This window comes from Loxodonta africana, chromosome 1, assembly GCF_030014295.1.
Source record: "Loxodonta africana isolate mLoxAfr1 chromosome 1, mLoxAfr1.hap2, whole genome shotgun sequence".
In the NCBI taxonomy this organism is placed as follows: domain Eukaryota; kingdom Metazoa; phylum Chordata; class Mammalia; order Proboscidea; family Elephantidae; genus Loxodonta; species Loxodonta africana.
In genome coordinates, this window is record NC_087342.1 from 198641752 (window position 1) to 198661627 (window position 19876).

A 19876-nucleotide genomic window follows, 5' to 3' on the forward strand; every position below is an offset into this window, starting at 1 on the left:
TTTAATTAGAGATTATCTATCCACCAAAAGTACTAATTAAGGGGAAACAATTCTTAAAAAAGGAAAGGAAAACTTAACCCAGTACCATCTTCTTCTTTCCTTCCTTTCTTCCTTCCTACCTGCCTGCCTGCTTTCCTTCTGTCCTTCCTTCCTTCCTTTTTCTAGGAGAGAGTTTTACTACCTGCTGCATTAATAAGGCACAACTGATATGTAGAAACCTGGGTCTCTCTACACTTAAAACAGTATACTATGGTTGGAAAAAAGAAATTAGGCAAACGTTTTGAATTATACCACTGTCTCTCCCTAGCTAACTCATTCAGTTTTAAAATTTTAATTGTAGAATTTATTTAACAAAATTTGCCGTTTCAACTATTTTTAAGTATATAATGCAGTGACATTACTTACATTCACTATGTTGTGCTACCATCACCACTGTTTCCAAAACTTTCATCACCCCAAACAGAAACTTATTCTTAGGCGCCATTGAGTCGATGCCTACTCGTAGCAACCCTATAAGACAGAGTAGAACTGTCCCATAGGGTTCCCAAGGAGCAGCTGGTAGATTTGAACTGCCAACCTTTTGGTTAGAAGCCTAGCTCTTAACCACTACACCACCAGGGCTGCAAAAACAGAAACTTTGTACCCCTTAAACAATAACTCCTCATTTCCCCTTTCCCCTAGTTAATTAATAAACTATTGTCTCTATGCATTTGCCTATTCTGGGCATTTCATGTAAGTGGGATCTTACAATATTTGTCCTTTTATGATGGACTTATTTTACTTAGCATAATGTTTTCAAAGTTCATCCATGTTGAAGCATGTATCAGAACTTCATTTTTCTTTATGGCTCAGTAATATTCCATTGAATGTATATACCACATTGTTTACCCATTCAGTTATTGATGGTCATTTGGGTTGTTTCCACCATTTGATTATTGTGAATAATGTTTTAAAGACTATTGCTAGTACTATTTTCTTACTATATTTTCTAAGCATTTTTCTAATCGTAAGTAGTACAAAAAAAGTGTATTCATGGTTTTTTACAATCAAACTAATGGACCAACATTTGTGTTCCATTTTCAGGTTTGACTTGCCACCAGTTATCTTGTTTTCCATGGATGGCTTCAGGGCTGAGTATTTACAAACATGGCATACGTTAATGCCTAATATTAATAAATTGAGTAAGTCTTCTACAATTAGTAGCATGCAAATGACAAACCAATGACCAGTTAGTCAATCTCTAGATGCTGGCCCTTTCTTTCTGACCTCTAGCTTTAGTGAATTGTCTTAACCCAGGTCCTCTCAAGGCCCTGATGTCTTTATCATATCTCTTTTGAGTAGGTAGCATATTGTCATACTTGTTGGCTCCTTCCTTTTTTGGTAGTATGTTCATCTCTTAGTTTATTTTTACTTGTTTGTCTTTGACTATAACTTCCGTCCTATGGAAATCTGTTCATATATACTGGCTGAAATGTGGCATCTGTCAGAACTGGGTTCTGGGTCTCAGCAAATAAATATGACTAGCAAGGGCAGAATTCTGAGGTAATCTGGATAGACTGGACAGATCGAAAAAATACAAAAGCTCCAGTAGGTGAGAGGTACAGGATCTACGTCTGCTCCTGGAATCAAACTGCCTGAGACCTTGCTCCACCTCTTACTAGCTAGGGGGCCTTGGCAAAGTTTACCTCACTTTTTGGTGCACCAGTTTCTTCATCGGTAAAATGGTCATGATAATAATCCCTACCTGATAGGATTACTGTGAGAATGTACATATAGTACACAGTGGATGATTTTAAGTTATTACTATGATTATTGTTTTCATTATCATGTTCATCATGATGTTGTAGTTCTACATTAGGGTACTTGATCTCCATACAATTTGATAACATTAATAAGGAGAAGAGGACCACCCAAGGGCACAGAGATAAAAGACAGCAGAGTGTAATTAGAATGAAAAGGCTGGCTCCAGGGCCCACATAATTCACCGCACTGCAGCTTGTTTTCTTTCTCCCAAGTCCTTCCTAATACATACAAGGTTCTCAAAATTTATGACAGTTTTACCGTCTTCCTGGTTTTCTTTTTCTTCAAATTATAAAAAAGTAGCTGACCCTGAGCAAGTCAGTTGACTCTTCTTGGTCTCAGTTTCCTCATTTATAAAATAAGATGGCTAGGTCTCATAATTTCTACTGCTAATTTCACCTCTGAAGTTCCATGATTCTAGAAAGCTAGAGAAATAATTCCATCTAGAACACAAGGCACCCTATCACTTCAGCTTCTCTCTCACACCCTGAGGCAGATCTTTAGCAAAGAGATTAAGAGCTTGGGCTTTGTCAGAATTGGCTTCAAATCCAGAACTCGTCACTTAGTCCTGACGTACTTTGACCTGGAAAGTTAATCAACACCTCTCGGTTTCTACCTCCTTTACCTGCATTTCTCTTTATTTATTTTTATCGTGCTTTAAGTGAAAGTTTACAAATCAAGTCAGTCTTTCATAAAGGGAATTTATATATACTACTTAGTTGCTCTTCCCCTAGTGAGACAGCATACTCCTTCTCTCCACCCTGCATTCCCCATGTCCATTCAGCCTGCTTCTGTCCCCCTTCTGCCTTCTCATCTCCACTCCAGACAGGAGCTGCCCACATAGTCTCATGTGTCTACTTGAGCCAAGAAGCTCATCCTCACCAGTATCATTTTCTATCTTATAGTCCAGTCCAATCCCTGTCTGAAGAGTTGGCTTTGGAAATGGCTCCAGTCTTGGGCTAACAGAAGGTCTGGGGACCATGACCTCTGGGGTTCTTCTAGTTTCGGTCAGACTATTAAGTCTGGTCTTTTTATGAGAATTGCAGGTCTGCATCCCACGACTCTCCTGTTCTGTCGGAAATTCTCTGCTGTGTTCCCTGTCAGGGCAGTCATCGGCTGTAGCCGGGCACCATCTAGTTCTTCTGGTCTCAGACTGATGTAGTCTCTGGTTTATGTGGCCCTTTCTGTCTCTTAAGCTTTTAATTACCTTGTGTCTTTGGTATGCTTCTTTCTTCTTTGGTCCAGGTGGGTTGAGACCAGTTGATGCATCTTAGATGGCCACTTGCTAGCGTTTAAGACCCTAGACACCACTCATCAAGGTGGGATGCAGAATATTTTCTTAATAGATTTTATGATGCAGTTGACCTAGATGTCCCCTGAAACCATGGTCCCCAAGCCCATGCCCCTGCTACTCTGGATTTCAAAGCATTCGGTTGAATTCAGGAAACTTCTTTGCTTTTGGTTTAGTTAAGTTGTGATGACCTCTCCTGTACTGTGATTTGTCTTTCCCTTCACCTAAGATAGTTCTTGTCTGCTATCTAGTTAGTACTATTCCACTCCCTCCCCCCTCCCCACTTTTGTAACCATCAAAGCGTATTTTATTCTCGGTTTAAACTATTTCTTGAGTTCTTATAATAGTGGTCTCATACAGCACTTGTCTTTTTACCCGCATTTCTCTTGATAATTGAAATATTAAATCTTGTGCCCAGAAGGGAATTTAACTAGGTAAGCTCTCTAGTGAGAAGGCTAGGATGTTGCCTTGTCTGAATGTGGGTGGCAACAGACAAGGAAGGCCCAGAACAAGATCAGAAATCTGTCAGGTTAAATAGAATAGGGTGTTCAGCTTCCTGGAAAGGGATAAAAGAAAATGAGAAGTTGCAGATAGAAAGCTAGCTTCTAGGCAGGCAAGGTATGTGGAGTTTTGAAGACTAGAGTTAGCCAGATGGCAATATTGAAGACCAGAACCCCGGAATTCCCTACAGCAGATGCCATTTGCTGTATGCCCTCTTCCCTCTTTTTCTTCTCTATGTGTCAAGGGTTTAGGGGTATGCCTGCAATTACTGGGAAAATTGGAGCCCTTGCAGAGCTGACTGTTCTTGATTTCCTTGAGTGCAGGACACGATACAGGCCAACTGTATGGCTAGGCTTTCCAGGAGGCTAGTCTACTAAATTATACACAAAAAGAAAGGTGCCTATTTTGAGCCTGTGAATATTGCTGAGTAGCTTGCCATGTTTTCAATTTGTAGGAATACCTAAGTCAATAATATTTCAATATGTCATTCATAATAATTCCCTAAGGACTTTAACAGTCTTGATCTGTATGTTCTTCAGCTGCTCAACTACTCATCCATTTAGTCCTCCACCCCTTCCTATAGTTTATAGTTACCATGGATGTATGTTTATTCTATTTGTATTTTCAGGTTTTTATTTAGCTGATACTTTCCTTTTTTAAAAAATGTGCTTTTTAAAAGTAAAATCTGCACACAATAAAAAGCTTCTAACAGCCCTAATGGGTATATAGTAAAAAACAAAACCTCTTTCCTCATCTTTCCAGTTTTTCTGTGCAAAAGCAACTACTCTTATCAGTTTATTGTGTATCTTTCCAATAATGTTCTATTCAGTCATAATTTAGATTATAAGACCTAGAAGAAGACTTTGCTTTCTAAAGCTACTCCAGTAGCTCAGATTTAAAGGCAGGTGATCCAAAATGGTAGCCTGAGTCTGTAGAAGTCAGGAAGTGTTATTTTGTTTAAGACATTCTAAAGGGGGAAGGATCATGTTTTCACAACACTGCCAGCTTAAAATCCCGAAAACCAAACCTACTGTCATCAAGTCGATTCCAACTCACAGTGACCCTATAGAATAGAGTAGAACTGCCCCATAGGGTTTCCAAGGCTGTAAATTTTTACGGAAACAGACTGCCACAACTTCTTCCCTCGGAGTCAGTAGTGGTTTTGAACAAGACAATAGTTTTACCCGCTGTGCCACCAGGGCTTCTATTGGCAGCCTAGTTTGTATTTTCTATTATAACCAGTCCCCCACGTGTCTGTTAGGTTGTCGTACTGTGGGGGCTTGTGCGTTCCTGTGATGTTGGAAGCTATGCCACCGGTATTCAGATACCAGCATGGTCACCCATGGAGGACAGGTTTCAGCTGAGCTTCCAGACTAAGACAGACTAGGAAGAAGGACCCTGCAGTCTACTTCTGAAAAGCATTAACCAGTGAAAACCTGTGAATAACAGAGGAACATTGTCTGATATAGTGCTGGAAGATGAGCCCACCAGGTTGGAAGGCACTCAAAAGATGACTGGGGAAGGGCTGCCTCCTGAAAGTAGAGTCGACCTTAATGACGTGGATGGAGTAAAGCTTTCGGGACCTTCATTTGTCAATGTGGCACAACTCAAAATGAGAAGAAACAGCTGTAAACATCCATTAATAATCAGAACGTGGAATGTATGAAGTATGAATCTAGGAAAACTGGGAATCATCAAAAATGAAATGGAACACATAAACATGGATATCCTAGGCATTAGTGAACTGAAATGGACTGGTATTGGCCATTTTGAATTGGACAATCATATAGTCTACTATGCTGGGAATGACAACTCGAAGAGGAATGGTGTTGCATTCATCGTCAAAAAGAATGTTTCAAGATCTATCCTGAAGTACAACGCTGTCAGTGATAGGATAATATCCATAAGCCTACAAGGAAGACCAGTTAATATGACTATTATTCAAATTTACACACCAACCACTAGGGCCAAAGATGTAGAAATAGAAGATTTTTATCAGCTGCTGCAGTCTGAAATTGATCGAAAATGCAATCAAGATGCATTGATAATTACTAGCGATTGGAATGCAAAAGTTGGAAACAAAGAGAAGGATCAGTAGTTGTAAAATATGGCCTTGGTGATAGAAACAATGCCAGAGATCGAATGATGGAATTTTGCAAGACCAACGACTTCTTCATTGCAAATACCTTCTTTCACCAACATAAACGGCGACTATACACATGGACCTCGCCAGATGGAATACACAGAAATCAAATTGACTACATCTGTGGAAAGAGATGATGGAAAAGCTCAATATCATCAGTCAGAACAAGGCCAGGGGCTGACTGTGGAACAGACCATCAATTGCTCATATGCAAGTTCAAGGAGAAACTGAAGAAAATCAGAGCAAGTCCACAAAATGAGCCAAAATATGACCTTGAGTATATCCCACCTGAATTTAGAGACCATCTCAAGAATAGATTTGATGTATTGAACACACTAGTGACCGAAGACCAGACAAGTTGTGGAATGACATCAAGGACATTATCCATGAAGAAAGCAAGAGGTCACCGAAAAGACAGGAAAGAAAGAAAAGACCGGAAAGAAAGAAAAGACCAAGATGGATGTCAGAGGAGACTCTGAAAATTGCTCTTGAGTGTCGAGCAGCTAAAGCAAAATGAAGAACCGATGAAGTAAAAGAACTGAACAGAAGATTTCAAAGGGCTTCTCAAGAAGACAAAGTAAAGTATTACAATGACATGTGCAAAGAGCTTGAGATGGAAAACCAAAAGGGAAGAACATGCTCAGCGTTTCTCAAGCTGAAAGAATTGAAGAAAAAATTCAAGCCTGGAGTTGCAATAGTGAAGGATTCCATGGGGAAAATATTAAATGACGCAGGAAGCATCAAAAGAAGGTGGAAGGAATACAGAGAGTCATTATAGCAAAAAGGATTAGTCGATATTCAACCATTTCAAGAGGTAGCATATGATCAGGAACCGATGGTACTGAAGGAAGAATTCCAAGCTGCTCTGAAGGCATTGGCGAAAAACAAGGCTCCAGGAACTGATGGAATATCAATTGAAATGTTTCAACGAACAGATGCAGCCCTGGAGGTGCTTAATCGTCTATGCCAAGAAATATGGAAGACAGCTTCCTGGCCAACTGACTGGAAGAGATCCATATTTATGCCTATTCCCAAGAAAGGTGATCCAACCAAATGTGGAAATTATAGAACAATATCTTTAATATCACACACAAGCAAAATTTTGCTGAAGATCATTCAAAAACGGTGCAGCAGTGTATCGACAGGAAACTGCCAGAAATTCAGGCCAGTTTCAGAAGAGATCGTGGAACCAACGATATCATTGCTGATGTCAGATGGATCCTGGCTGAAAGCTGAGAATACCAGAAGGATGCTTACCTATGTTTTATTGACTATGCAAAGGCATTTGACTGTGTGGATCATAAGAAACTATGGATAACACTGCGAAGAACGGGAATTCCAGAACACTTAGTTGTGCTCACGAGGAACCTTTACATAGACCAAGAGGCAGTTGTTCGGACAGGTGGATACTGATTGTTTTAAAGTCAGGAAAGGTGTGCGTCAGGGTTGTATTCTTTCACCATACCTATTTAATCTGTATGCTGAACAAATAATCCGAGAAGCTGGACTGTATGAAGAATAATGGGGCATCAGGATTGGAGGAAGACTCATTAACAACCTGCGTTATGCAGATGACACGACCTTGCTTGCAGAAAGTGAAGAGGACTTGAAGCACTTACTGATGAAGATCAAAGACCACAGCCTTCAGTAGGGATTACACCTCAACGTAAAGAAAACAAAAATCCTCACAACTGGACCAATGAGCAATATCATGATAAACGGAGAAAAGATTGAAGTTGTCAAGGATTTCATTTGACTTGGATCCACAATCAACAGCCATGGAAGCAGCAGTCAAGAAATCAAAAGACACATCGCGTTGGGCAAATCTGCTGCAAAGGACCTCTTTAACTTGTTGAAGAGCAAAGATGTCACCCTGAAGACTAAGGTGCGCCTGACCCAAGCCATGGTATTTTCAATCACATCATATGCATGTGAAAAGTGGACAGTGAATAAGGGAGATCAAAGAAGAGTTGACACCTTTGAATTGTGGTATTGGCGAAGAATATTGAACATACCATGGACGGCCAAAAGAACGAACAAATCTGTCTTGGAAGAAGCGCGGCCAGAATGCTCCTTAGAGGCAAGGATGGCGAGACTGTGTCTTACATACTTTGGACATGTTGTCAGGAGGGATCAGTCCATGGAGAAGGACATCATGCTTGGCAGAGTACAGGGTCAGCGGAAAAGAGGAAGACCCTCAACAAGGTGGATTGACACAGTGGCTGCAACAATGAGCTCAAGCATAACAAAGATTGTAAGGATGGTGCAGGACCGGGCAATGTTTCGTCCTGTTGTGCATAGGGTCGCTATGAGTCGGAACCTACTCGCCGGCACCTAACAACAACAACAATTATATCCAGTGGTTTAGGCATTTAAGAATTTGAGTTCGTCACCCATGTTTTAAGGAAAAAAATCAGAAACTGGCTTCTGTTCATTGTTCATTGTTTGATCTTCTTCCCCCACCCCGTTTAAATTCTTTTAATTATGTAAGAGGATAGATTTCATTTACTTTCTTATCGTATGATTTCTTAATACTAAATGTTTCTCCTTCTATTGGGGACAAGATTTGTTGGTGGCATTAACAAAGAAAGAAAAGAAAGGTTATTTTACTCCTAGATTGTATGCTATGAATCAAGTCCTAAAACAGTTAGTTGTTAAACTTAATTACTTTGGAATCACCTGATGTGCTTGTTAAAAGTATAAAATTTTGAGGTTATCCTTCCCCTACCTCTGACTTCCCCGATCAAAGTGCTAATTACTAGACTTTTAATGGGTCTCTAGAAGTTTCTGAAGGAGGAAGTTCTGGATCACTTTGGAAACCCAGAAACTAGAGCCTGGGAAAAAGACCCACCCCATATCTATCAGAGAATACATTCATTGTTTGCAGCTGCAAAGCTCGTGACTTTCTGGACAGCAATCAATTTTACTTTTTCTTTTAACCTAAATAGAACTCACAGTGGTGAAGCTTTCTTGTAGAATTAGAGGCGGCAGTATTTCTGAATAGAAAATTTCTTGTACTTCACTACTGCAGAGGAAATAACAATGTGTTCCAGTGGTCCTGACCTCCTTAAGCAGGGTTATTTCACAGATGGAAAACAATTGAACAATGAAAGCAAAATTAATGCCATGCTTTGTGGAAAGCAGATTATAGGAAACGTTACTAATGAAACGGAAACTGTACTCAGAGTAATAAGCTGTAAAGTTAGCTTATGTTTGTAAACGTTACTACTTGCCCATGTAGTTATACAAATCAAATTCCTTTTTAGTTATTTGGACAGTTGTGTTTACTTTTGTTACACTGGATAGTTTACATATAAGAACTATCTGCTAAGATGCAAATGTTACATAGAAATTTTTATTGTAATGACTAGCAATTGGAGGGAGAGAACAGCAAAAGCAAAGCCTACAGTGTATAATTTAGGATATATTTAGCTCAGGGGTCAGCAATGTGGCCAGTGGGCCAAATCTGGCCCATTACCTGTTTTTACACTGCCTGTTTTTTTTTTTTTTTTTTTTGCCACTAGCTGAGAATTGTTTTATATTTTTAAATAGTTAGGAAAAAACAAAATAAAATAAATGAAGAATAATACCTTACGACATGTAAAAATTCAAATTTCAGTATCCATAAATTCAGTTTTGTTAGAATACAGGGGCACTCATTTATTTACGGATTGTCTAGCTGCTTTTAGTTACAACGGCAGACTTGAATAGGTGTGCCAGAGACCATACGGCCCACAAAGCTGTACGTGTTTACTATCTGGTCCTTTACCAAAAATGTTTGTGGACCCTGATTTAGCTCATTCCTCTCCTAAAAGCTAACGTTCCTTGCAATGATAACCTTTAAGAGTCAGCATTTCAACCTCTTTCCATTTACAATCCACTTTTCTGTTAGTTTTTTATTTCCCTGGGAAAGTTCCATGTTCAGGTTTTTGGTTATTCAAAAAAACTTCTGAGGAAGAAACAATTTGCTAATTTTTTACTGTTCTTTGTTGCAGAAACATGTGGAGTTCATTCAAAATACATGAGAGCTGTCTATCCAACCAAAACCTTCCCAAATCATTACACCATTGTCACAGTAAGTGCTTGGCCAAGTGGAAAGACTGAGCAGGCCACTGACAGGCAACTGACATACCAGACATGCTTAGGCAGGGACTGGCCGAGCCTCATGACACACATTTCACAAGCTTATGTGGTGATGGCTCATGACTAGATCCAGGCTGGGAAGGAGTATCTCAACAGAAGACTACTCAAGGGCTGTGAGCCATTGACTATGAATGAGTGCCCTAGCGGTAGGCTAGTTCACCATGATGATCTTCCAAAACAACCTCTTTGATGTGGGCATTCTCCCACTGTCCTTTGATTAGCCTTCATTTATTTGAAGGCCTGTTGGGAAATTGTAGGCTATATATATACATATGAGGACAGGCACTTTAATGTGCAAAATTTATTTTTTTCCTAATCTTTTCATTAAATTTAACTTACTAAATGCTTTTTTTTCATAAGTGAATTCATACTGGCTACACGTTTAGATAAAGAAAAGGAGATAGTGAATTTTCCTCAGTGGATGAGAAGATGTAGGTATTTTCAAATACCATTCATTCTTTACCACTCTACTTTTTTAAATTGGAAATATTAAAATGAACTCAAAGGAAAATAAGTCAATTAGAATTCACAGATTTAGACCACATCTTAAGGAGTCTTCTGCCTCAGACTTTATTGTCCAAAAGATAGCTGTCTTTACTACTTTGCATCTTACTCTTTTATTACTGTGAAACAGTAACTACGACTTACTTAAATTTTAACGTTTACATAATTGTGTGTGTGCACACACACACACATATATATATGCATACATATACCCATTGTTGTCGAGTTGATTCCAGCTTATAGCAACCTATAGGACAGAATAGAACTGCTCCATGGATTTCCAAGGCTGTAATCTTTATGGAAGTAGACTGTCACATCTTTCTCCCACAGAGCAGCTGATGAGTACAAACCACCAACCTTTTGGTTTGCAGCCAAGGACTTAACCACTGTACCACCAGGGCTCCTTATGTATACATATACATCTATAATATATATTATATACACTCACACACACACATATGTAAACAAATAAGGAATTACCAAAAAAAAAAAAAAAAAAAACCTGTTGTTGTCATGTCGATTCTGACTCATAGAGACCCTATAGGATGGAATAGAACTGCCCCATAGGGTTTCCAAGAAATGGCTGGTGGATTTGAACCACTGGCCTTTTGATTAGCAGCCAAGCTCTTAACCACTGTGCCACCATACACATAAGAGGAGCTCTGGTGACTCAGTGGTTATACACTCAGCTGCTAACCAAAAGGTTGGTGGTTCAAATGCACCAGCCACTCTGTAGGAGAAAGATGTGTCAGTCTGCTTTCATAACAATTGCAGTCCTGGAAACCCTATAGGGCAGTTCTGCTGTGTCCTATAGGGTCGCCATGAGTTGGAATTGGCTTGACAGCAATGGGTTTGTTTTTTGGTTATATGTAAATGCATACTATACATTTACGTGTATATACTTATGCATATATGTGGCACCTAACAACAACAAAAATATATTTTATATATATATATATATATATAAAACCAAATGCATTGCCGTCTATAGTTACATGTATATATATACACACAAAGAGAGAGAGAGATGATATACGTATACTGGTATTTCGATTCTAATCCAAGGGTTTTACATTGAAAGGTGTATGACAACTTTCCTGGATAAAAGTTATAGATCTTATGAAATTTTAATTTAAATACATATTTTACTATACATTATTTTATCTTATGTCTTTTTTTATATATATCATTTTAGGGCTTATATCCGGAATCACATGGCATCATTGACAATAATATGTATGATGTAAACCTCAACAAGAATTTTTCACTTTCATCAGCAGAGAAACAGGATCCAGTCTGGTGGGGTGGACAGCCAGTAAGTAGCATTCTACATGGGGAACCCAAATAGCTTCCGTTTCCAATAGGACAGCGAACTTCTTTATGGAGCAAAAGATATACCATCTTGCTCTACTCTGAGTTTTATATTATCCATCTAGTTTTAAGGGCTGGGTGTGGGAACTTGTTTCACCACTATTTAAAACTTGAATTTTTAGAAAATTTATCCTTTTTCACTGAAATTGCCTTATGATGAAACTTGGGTGTTGTAAATATATCCACCTGAAGTTACTTAGAATGTCTACTAAATTGTCCTCGCTCTGTTTTGTAATTCATTAAAAGAAAAAGTGGAGCTGTTAACCATACCAATTTGAAAAAATGATCTTTTTTACTGCCTTACTACCTTTCTGGTTTTTAAGACTGATCCCTGGATAATTATTTTAACTGTTACAAAGACACATTTTAAATAATTTTAATAAATTTAAATAAGTTAATTATATTTTGCAACTGTAAATATTTGTTCAGTATCTAATAAGTTGCACCATTTCTACCCAAACTCATTATTCTATTGATTCTTCCTCATCTTAAAAAATCTTCCTTTACAGCTCTGGCTGACAGCAATGTACCAAGGTTTAAAAGCGGGTACCTACTTTTGGCCAGGATCAGATGTGGCTATAAATGGCACCTTTCCTTCCAAATATATGTTATATAGAAAGTAAGTGACACACTTTTAGACATGATCCCATCTAGACAGGATGATTAGGAGTTTTTTTTTTGTCTTAATCTTGATGGTAATTCTATCCTTTCAGTGGTTTGGTCCCAAACTCTTGAAGTCATCACTGATTCTTCTCTCTCATATCCCTCATCCAGTCTGTCAGTCAATGCTTTTTTGGCTCTAATTCAAAATATATGCAGGATCTGAGGACTTTTTATTACCTCCAGCATTATTACTCTGTGTTGAGCTATCATCATGTCTTGCATGTATGGCTGCAATCACTTCTTTACAGGTCTCCCTGCCTCTATTCTTGCTCCCTATAATCTATTCTTTCTTTATATTGCACTTTAAATAAAGGTTTACAAACTAGTTTCTCATCAGTTAGCACTCACATTTTTCTATGGCATGGGTTAACAACCCCACAACAAGTCAAACACTCTCCCTTCTCAACCCTGGGTTCCCTATTACCAACTTTCCTGTTCTCTCCTGCCTTCCAGTCACTGCCCCAGGGCTAGTGCATCCCTTTAGTCTTGTTTTGTTCTACTGGCCTGTTCAATCTTCGGCTGAAGGGTGAACCTCAGGAGTGGCCTCATTACTGGGCTGAAAGGGTGTCAAGGGGCGGTATTCTCAGGGTTTCTGTCAAGCCAGCAATTCTGGTCTTTCTTTTAGAGTTAGAATTTTGTTCTACATTTTTCTCCAGCTCTGTCTGGGACCCTCTCTTGTGCTTATAATCTATTCTTAATCCACCAGCCAGAATGATTCCTTTAAAAAGCCAGTCCAATCATGACTCTTTTTTTGTACCAAAAATCTTGATGATACCCTATTTCACTCAGAGTAAATACCTATGAGAACCTATGCAACATGGCTTACACCTTCCCATTCTCCTACCTCTCAGACTTTCTCTCCCATTGTTCCCCTGAGTGTTCTTTCTGCTTTAGCCTTACAGACCTCCTCTCTGCTTCCTCCTAGGGCTTTTGCACTGGCTGTTCCGTCTGCCTGAAAAGATATCAGCCTATGTATCCACACAGCCAACTTCCTTGTGTCCTTCAGGCTTTTGCTCAAAAATCCTTTTTTCAATAATGTCTTTTATGCTGACCACACTAAGATTTAAGATTCCATACCACTTCATTCCAATATCTCAGTGTTCCTTACTCTACTCTAATTTTCTTTTTTCACATAGAATTTTCAACTTTTAACACACTGTATAATTTATTTATTTATTAGGTCTAAGTTTATCAATAAAACAGCTTCTATCCCAATAAACCAGCTCCTATCCCATTCTGCCTTCTCATCCCACCTCCAGACAGGATTGTCCATTTAGTGTCATGTATCTCCTTGAACTAAGAAGCACACTCTTCACAAGTATAATTTTATGTTTTATAGACCAGTCTAATCTTTGTCTGAAGAGTTGGTTTCAGGAATGGTTTTAGTTTCTGGGTTAAGAGAGAGTCCAGGGGCCATGTCTTCTGAGGTTCCTCTATGGAATAATTCTTGATGTGATTGATTGTTTAAAAATTATTTTTACTCTTTTTCCAGTAGTGTTTCATTTGAAGAGAGGCTCTTTACGTTGTTAAAATGGCTGGATCTGCCCAAAGCTGAAAGGTAATGTCTAGTGCTGGAGAAGTGGTGGCACAGTGGGGTATACATGAGTATAAAATGAAATTGTTTCCTTACTATAAAAGACCTTTTGTAGAAATAAACCCTAGAATTTCCGTTTAATGGGCATTTTTGCTGTACAGATGTGGTTGCCACTATTGAACAACAGAGATAGAGCTGGTATTAGAGAGCAGAGGCAAATATTACAGAATGAGATATAGATCAAGGGCAGAACTGAGAGTGAATCTGAAACAAGCTTGTGAGTTCTGACTCCAGGAGCCAGAGCTCAGAGCAAGGCCATAGCAACTGGTTGGATGGAGTCAGAGCATTCTGAAAAGGGAGCACCAGGAAAACAATGCAACAGAAACCAGACTTTTGAAACAGCAGCTGGGTGTGTATGAACACCAGAGGACAGAACAAAGAGTCAGCCAAAAGTTAGAAACCAGGAAACGTAAAGGACTGGGCACACCAAGGCCGTCACAAGAGCAAGACAGATGTTCATAACAAGGAATACCGGAAAGGTATTATTTGCTTCCTGGTAGGAAACCTATCCTAGGTCAAATTGGAACCACCTGGCCTGGATGAGAGAGGGAGAACAGTGAGAAAGAGAAGGTTCTAGATCTACAGAATCTGACAGCAAGTTCTAGATCTACAAAATTCCCAAATCCAACCCATAGATTTAGTCTAAATTCATAATGTCTTTTTCCCTTTCAATTTTACCACTAGACCCAATTTTTATGCCTTATATGTGGAAGAGCCTGATTCAGCAGGACATATAGGTGGACCAGTCAGTGCCAGTGTAAGTTTTTTTTCTTTTTTTTAACAAATGTAAAATCATCTAACCGTATCTCACAAAAAGTTTATTTAATTTTCATTAAGCACAAGTGTATTTGAGATATGGATATATGACCCACCCCAGTGCCGTCAAGTCGATTCTGACTCATAGTGACCCTATAGGACAGAATAGAACTGCCTCATAGAGTTTCCAAGGAGCGACTGGTGGATTTGAACTGCTGACCCTTTGATTAGCAGCCATAGCACTTAACCAGTATACCACCAGGGTTCCCATATATATATGAGGAGATCAAAACAGCTACAAGTCAAAAAAGGATATCCGTCTTGTTAACCACATCTTTATTCATTTGGTAAATAATTATTAAATACTTACATGTATCACTGTTATTTCATATAGTGTAAACATCCAGGCTCACCACACATGCCAATTCAACATGGTAGTGTGACCCATTTCAACCCAAGTCCATTATGGTAAATCCAGCCACTAAGCATAGCTCCATTCATGAGTTCCTCATCACTGGACTTAATGTGTTTTTGCGTAAACCGAATTTACTCTCCTTCTAGGCCCCCGCTATCATTGAACTGGACTCTTTATATTAGTTTCTTCATTATCTAATTAGTTTCTTCGTTAACGTAGTCTGTTATGATTTTGGAGCTTTTGTGGCACAATGGTTAAAGCACTTGGCTGCTATCGGAAAGGTGGGCAAGTCAAAGCTACCAGCCACTCTTTGGGATAATGATGTGGCAGTTCTACTTCCGTAAAGATTTTCAGCCTTGGAAGCCCTTTGGGGCAGTTCTACTCTGTCCTGTAGGGTCACTATGAGTTGGAATCAACTGGATGGTAATGGGATTTTTTTTTTTTTTTTTCACCCTATGGAAAGCCATTTCACAATTGTCCTCAACTGTAATGCTTTAAGCAAATGTGTTTATTTGGGCAGCATACCTTTGGCCTTTATCCTTCTTTCTCTTTTGTATTCCAATACTACCCTTGACTGTAGCACAGGATGGCTTTGAAACGATCTAAAACGTATTAACTATTTTCTATTTTAATTATTATTCATATTTGCTGTGAAGGTTTCCTGAGACATACACTTAAGCTCTTATTTGTAATTGGCATGTAAAAGCAAAAAAAAAAAAAAATTTGTTATAATAGTACTATGAGAGATTAAGCATGTTTCCCCAGTCCACTGCTATTATACTTTCTTATTCACCAAAAAAGTCAGTCCAATTGATAATAAAGTATAGGAAAATTTAAAAACAAAGAAGGCTACAAAATAAAAACGAACTTCAATTTTGCCATTCAAAGACAACCACTGTTGTTAGTACTTTGATAAACTTCCTTATAGTTTTCTGGGCACGCGTGTTTACTAAGAATATGCTAGATGTATTTAAAAACAAAATCAAGATCATATATGGGTGTGTACACAGTTCGGTGTTCTTTTATTATTAGGTTTAACATTGTCTTGTGAACATTTTCCCATGCCATTGTTCTTTAACATGTTTGTTAATGGCTATAGAATATGCCTTTTAAGAATATACCACATTATACTTTCTTGTGTAATGTGATGAGTATCTATTCTTGTTTGTTAGTCTCCATTTATTTGTACTCTATTTACTTAGGACCAATGCCCAGAAGTAGAATTCTTAGGTTACAAGGTATGCACATTTTTAACTCTCTGGTTGCGTATTGTCCCATGATCCTCCAGATAGTGTGTAACAGTTTAGATGTCCATAGAAGTTCCCATGAACTCCCCTTTCCCAAATACAGCATAATGGAAAAGTTTGCAGTTGAATAGTGTTTGTTGAAGCTGAACATCTTTTTCATGTATTTATTGGCCAGTAGTAGATCTTCGTCTGTAGGGAACACAACTTAATTCTCTACAGAAATTTAGAGAATTGGTATTGGTAAATGTGGTGGCATGGATGCTGGATTCTTGTGTTCTATTTTGAAAACCAGTGATTTGAGCGAAGGAAATGTGTTTAATTTTTACTCAGTTAGATAATGATTTGATTAATTTAAACAATTAATGAAAGTAATGTTGACTCCACATTTTTTTTCCTAGGTAGTTCAAGCCTTGCAATTGGTAGATCAAGCTTTTGGAATGTTGATGGAAGGTCTAAAACAGCGGAACTTACACAATTGTGTCAATATTATCCTCTTGGCTGACCATGGTATGCCTTTTTTTTTAAATCATACTCTATTATTGATTATATTTTATTACTTCAGGGAGCATAAAAATAGTAGTAATATGCTAAAGTATGTGCTTGCAGACCTAGAAGCTCTTGAATAAGCAAAGAGTGAGTTTTGTTGTATGCTATGATGACTACAGGGCTAAAATAAAAATTCTAGTTTAATTATTCTACCCTTCTTTATGAAAATCCACCCATATAATTTCTGTAAAAATGAAGTCAATAGCACTTACCAGAGACATGGTAGGGTTGTTATTCAGCCATAGCAAGTGCTTTTCACCTGGTGATTTATTCATATCCGTTGGCTGCAATTTACTATGTTAGTTTTGCCGCGTCATGTGTTTTTTTGTTTTTTTTTTTTTAGTAGTGTGTAATCACAGCTTTCCTCTATAAAGCCTTTGTCACCCCATACTTCTCTGCTTGAGATTAACTCTTGATTTCACTTAACCTGGATGTAAAAGGTAGGAGAAGGGCTGCCACATCCTCTCCTGCCTCACCCGGAATGCCTTCACACAGTTTGAAAGCATGGATTCATTCAAGCATTTTTTTTTTCTAATTGTGCTTTAAGTGAAAGTTTACAAATAGAGTCAATCTCTCGTGCAAAAATTTATATACACCTTGCTATGTACTCCTAGCTGCTCTCCCCCTAATAAGACAGCACATTCCTCCTCTACCCTGTATTCTCCGTGTCCATTCATCCAGCTCCTGTCTCTCTCTGCCTTCTCATCTTGCCTCCATACAGGAGCTGCCCACATAGTCTCATGTGTCTACTTGAGCCAAGAAGCTCCCTCCTCACCAGTATCATTTTCTGTCTTATATTCTAGTCTAATCCCTGTTTAAAGAGTTGGCTTTGGGAATGGTTCCAGTCTTGGGGTAACAGAAGGTCTGGGGACCGTGATCTCTGGGCTCCCTTTAGTCTCAGTCAGACCATTAAGTCTGGGTCTTTTTATGGGAATTTGAGGTCTGCATCCGACTGCTCTCCTGCTCCCTTAGGGGTTCTCTGTTGTGTTCCCTGTCAGGGCAGTCATCGGTTGTAGCCGGGCACCATCTAGCTCTTCTGGTCTCAGACTTATGTAGTCTCTGGTTTATGTGGCCTTTTCTGTCTCTTGGGCTCATATTAACCTTGTGTCTTTGGTGTTCTTCATTCTCCCTTGTTCCAGGTGGGTTAAGACCAATTGATACATCCTAGATGGCCGCTTGCTAGCTTTTAAGACCCCAGATGCCACTCACCAAAGTGGGATGCAGAATGTTTTTTTTAATACATTTTTTTTTTAATGCCAATTGACCTAAATGTCCCCTGAAACCATGGTCCCCAGACGCCTACCCTGCTACTCTAGCCTTCGAAGCATTCGGTTGTATTCAGGGAACTTTCTTTGCTTTTTTTTCCCACCTATTCACATAAACAAGCATTTTTAAGTGCTTACTGAGTGTTGAGCACCCTACAAGGTATGGAATGTTCAGAGGCACATAAGGCAAACATGGACCTTACAAGACAGAGTGTTCAGAACCATCTTCTCAAGGAGGATGTTCATTCCAAACTCTAACAGCTGTGAAAGAAACAGGCATGGGGCGTGAGGGGTGAAAAGAGGCCAAGAACAGGAACAGCATATCTGCATCAAGATAGTGAGAGATATAGTAATTTATTTATTCATTTTCAATTCTAAATGATTCCCTAATACTTTGCCCTGGTGTTTTGAATGAGAGGGAAATATATTTATCTGTGTTTTGTTATAAGAAATTGATACAAATAGTCAGACTTGAGCATTATGCTTTTTTTAAATAATTTTTATTGTGCTTTAAGTGAAAGTTTACAAATCACGTCAGTCTGTCATATATAAGCTTATATACACCTTACACCATACTCCCACTTACTCTCCCCCTAATGAGTCAGCCCACTCCCTCCTTCCAGTCTCTCCTTTCGTGATGATTTTGCCAGTTTCTAACCCTCTTTTCCCTCCCATCTCCCCTCCAGACAGGAGATACCAACACAGTCTCAAGTGTCCACCTGATACAAGTAGCTCACTCTTCATCAGCATCTCTGTCCAATCCATTGTCCAGTCCCTTCCATGTCTGATGAGTTGTCTTCAGGAATGGTTCCTGTCCTGGGCCAACAGAAGGTTTGGGGACCATGACCGCCAGGATTCCTCTAGTCTCAGACAGACCGTTAAGTCTAGTCTTTTTATGAGAATTTGGGGTCTGCATCCCACTGTTCTCCTGCTCCTTCAGGGGTTCTCTGTTGTGCTCCCTGTCAGGGCAGTCATCAGTTGTGGCTGGGCACCATCTAGTTCTTCTGGTCTCAGGATGATATAAGTCTCTAGTTCATGTGACCCTTTCTGTCTCTTGGGCTCATAGTTATCATGTGACCTTGGTGTTCTTCGTTCTCCTTTGATCCAGGTGGGTTGAGACCAATTCATGCATCTTAGATGGCCGCTTGTTAGCATTTAAGACCCCAGACATCACACTTCAAAGTGGGACACAGAATGTTTTCATAATACAATTTATTTTGCCAATTGACTTAGAAGTCCCCTTAAGCCATAGTCTCCAAATCCCTGTCCTTGCTCCGATGACCTTCGAATCATTCAGTTTATCCCGGAAACTTCTTTGCTTTTGGTCCAGTCCAGTTGAGCTGACGTTCCCTGTATTGAGTATTGTCCTTCCCTTCACCTAAAGTAGTTCTTATCTACTAACTAGTCAGTAAATAACTCTCTCCCACCCTCCCTCCCTCCCCCTCTCTTAACCACAAAAGTATGTGTTCTCAGTTTATACTATTTCTCAAGATCTTATAATAGTGGTTTTATACAATATTCGTCCTTTTGCCTCTGACTAGTTTCACTCAGCATAATGCCTTCTAGGTTCCTCCATGTTATGAAATGTTTCACAGATTCATCACTGTTCTTTATCGATGCGTAGTATTCCATTGTGT

General features: G+C 39.0%; 1 protein-coding gene across 1 annotated transcript in view; it reads left to right on the forward strand.

Annotated features, from left to right (window-relative positions):
* ENPP3 (ectonucleotide pyrophosphatase/phosphodiesterase 3) overlaps nucleotides 1–19876 on the forward strand; it is a 129445-nt gene that overhangs the window by 37244 nt on the left and 72325 nt on the right. Inside the window, exons 6-12 of the mRNA XM_064294849.1 lie at nucleotides 1084–1181; nucleotides 9731–9810; nucleotides 11578–11697; nucleotides 12263–12372; nucleotides 13909–13974; nucleotides 14695–14771; nucleotides 16831–16935. Of these exons, the coding sequence (XP_064150919.1) occupies nucleotides 1084–1181; nucleotides 9731–9810; nucleotides 11578–11697; nucleotides 12263–12372; nucleotides 13909–13974; nucleotides 14695–14771; nucleotides 16831–16935 (656 nt within the window). The remainder of the gene's footprint in view (nucleotides 1–1083; nucleotides 1182–9730; nucleotides 9811–11577; nucleotides 11698–12262; nucleotides 12373–13908; nucleotides 13975–14694; nucleotides 14772–16830; nucleotides 16936–19876) is intronic.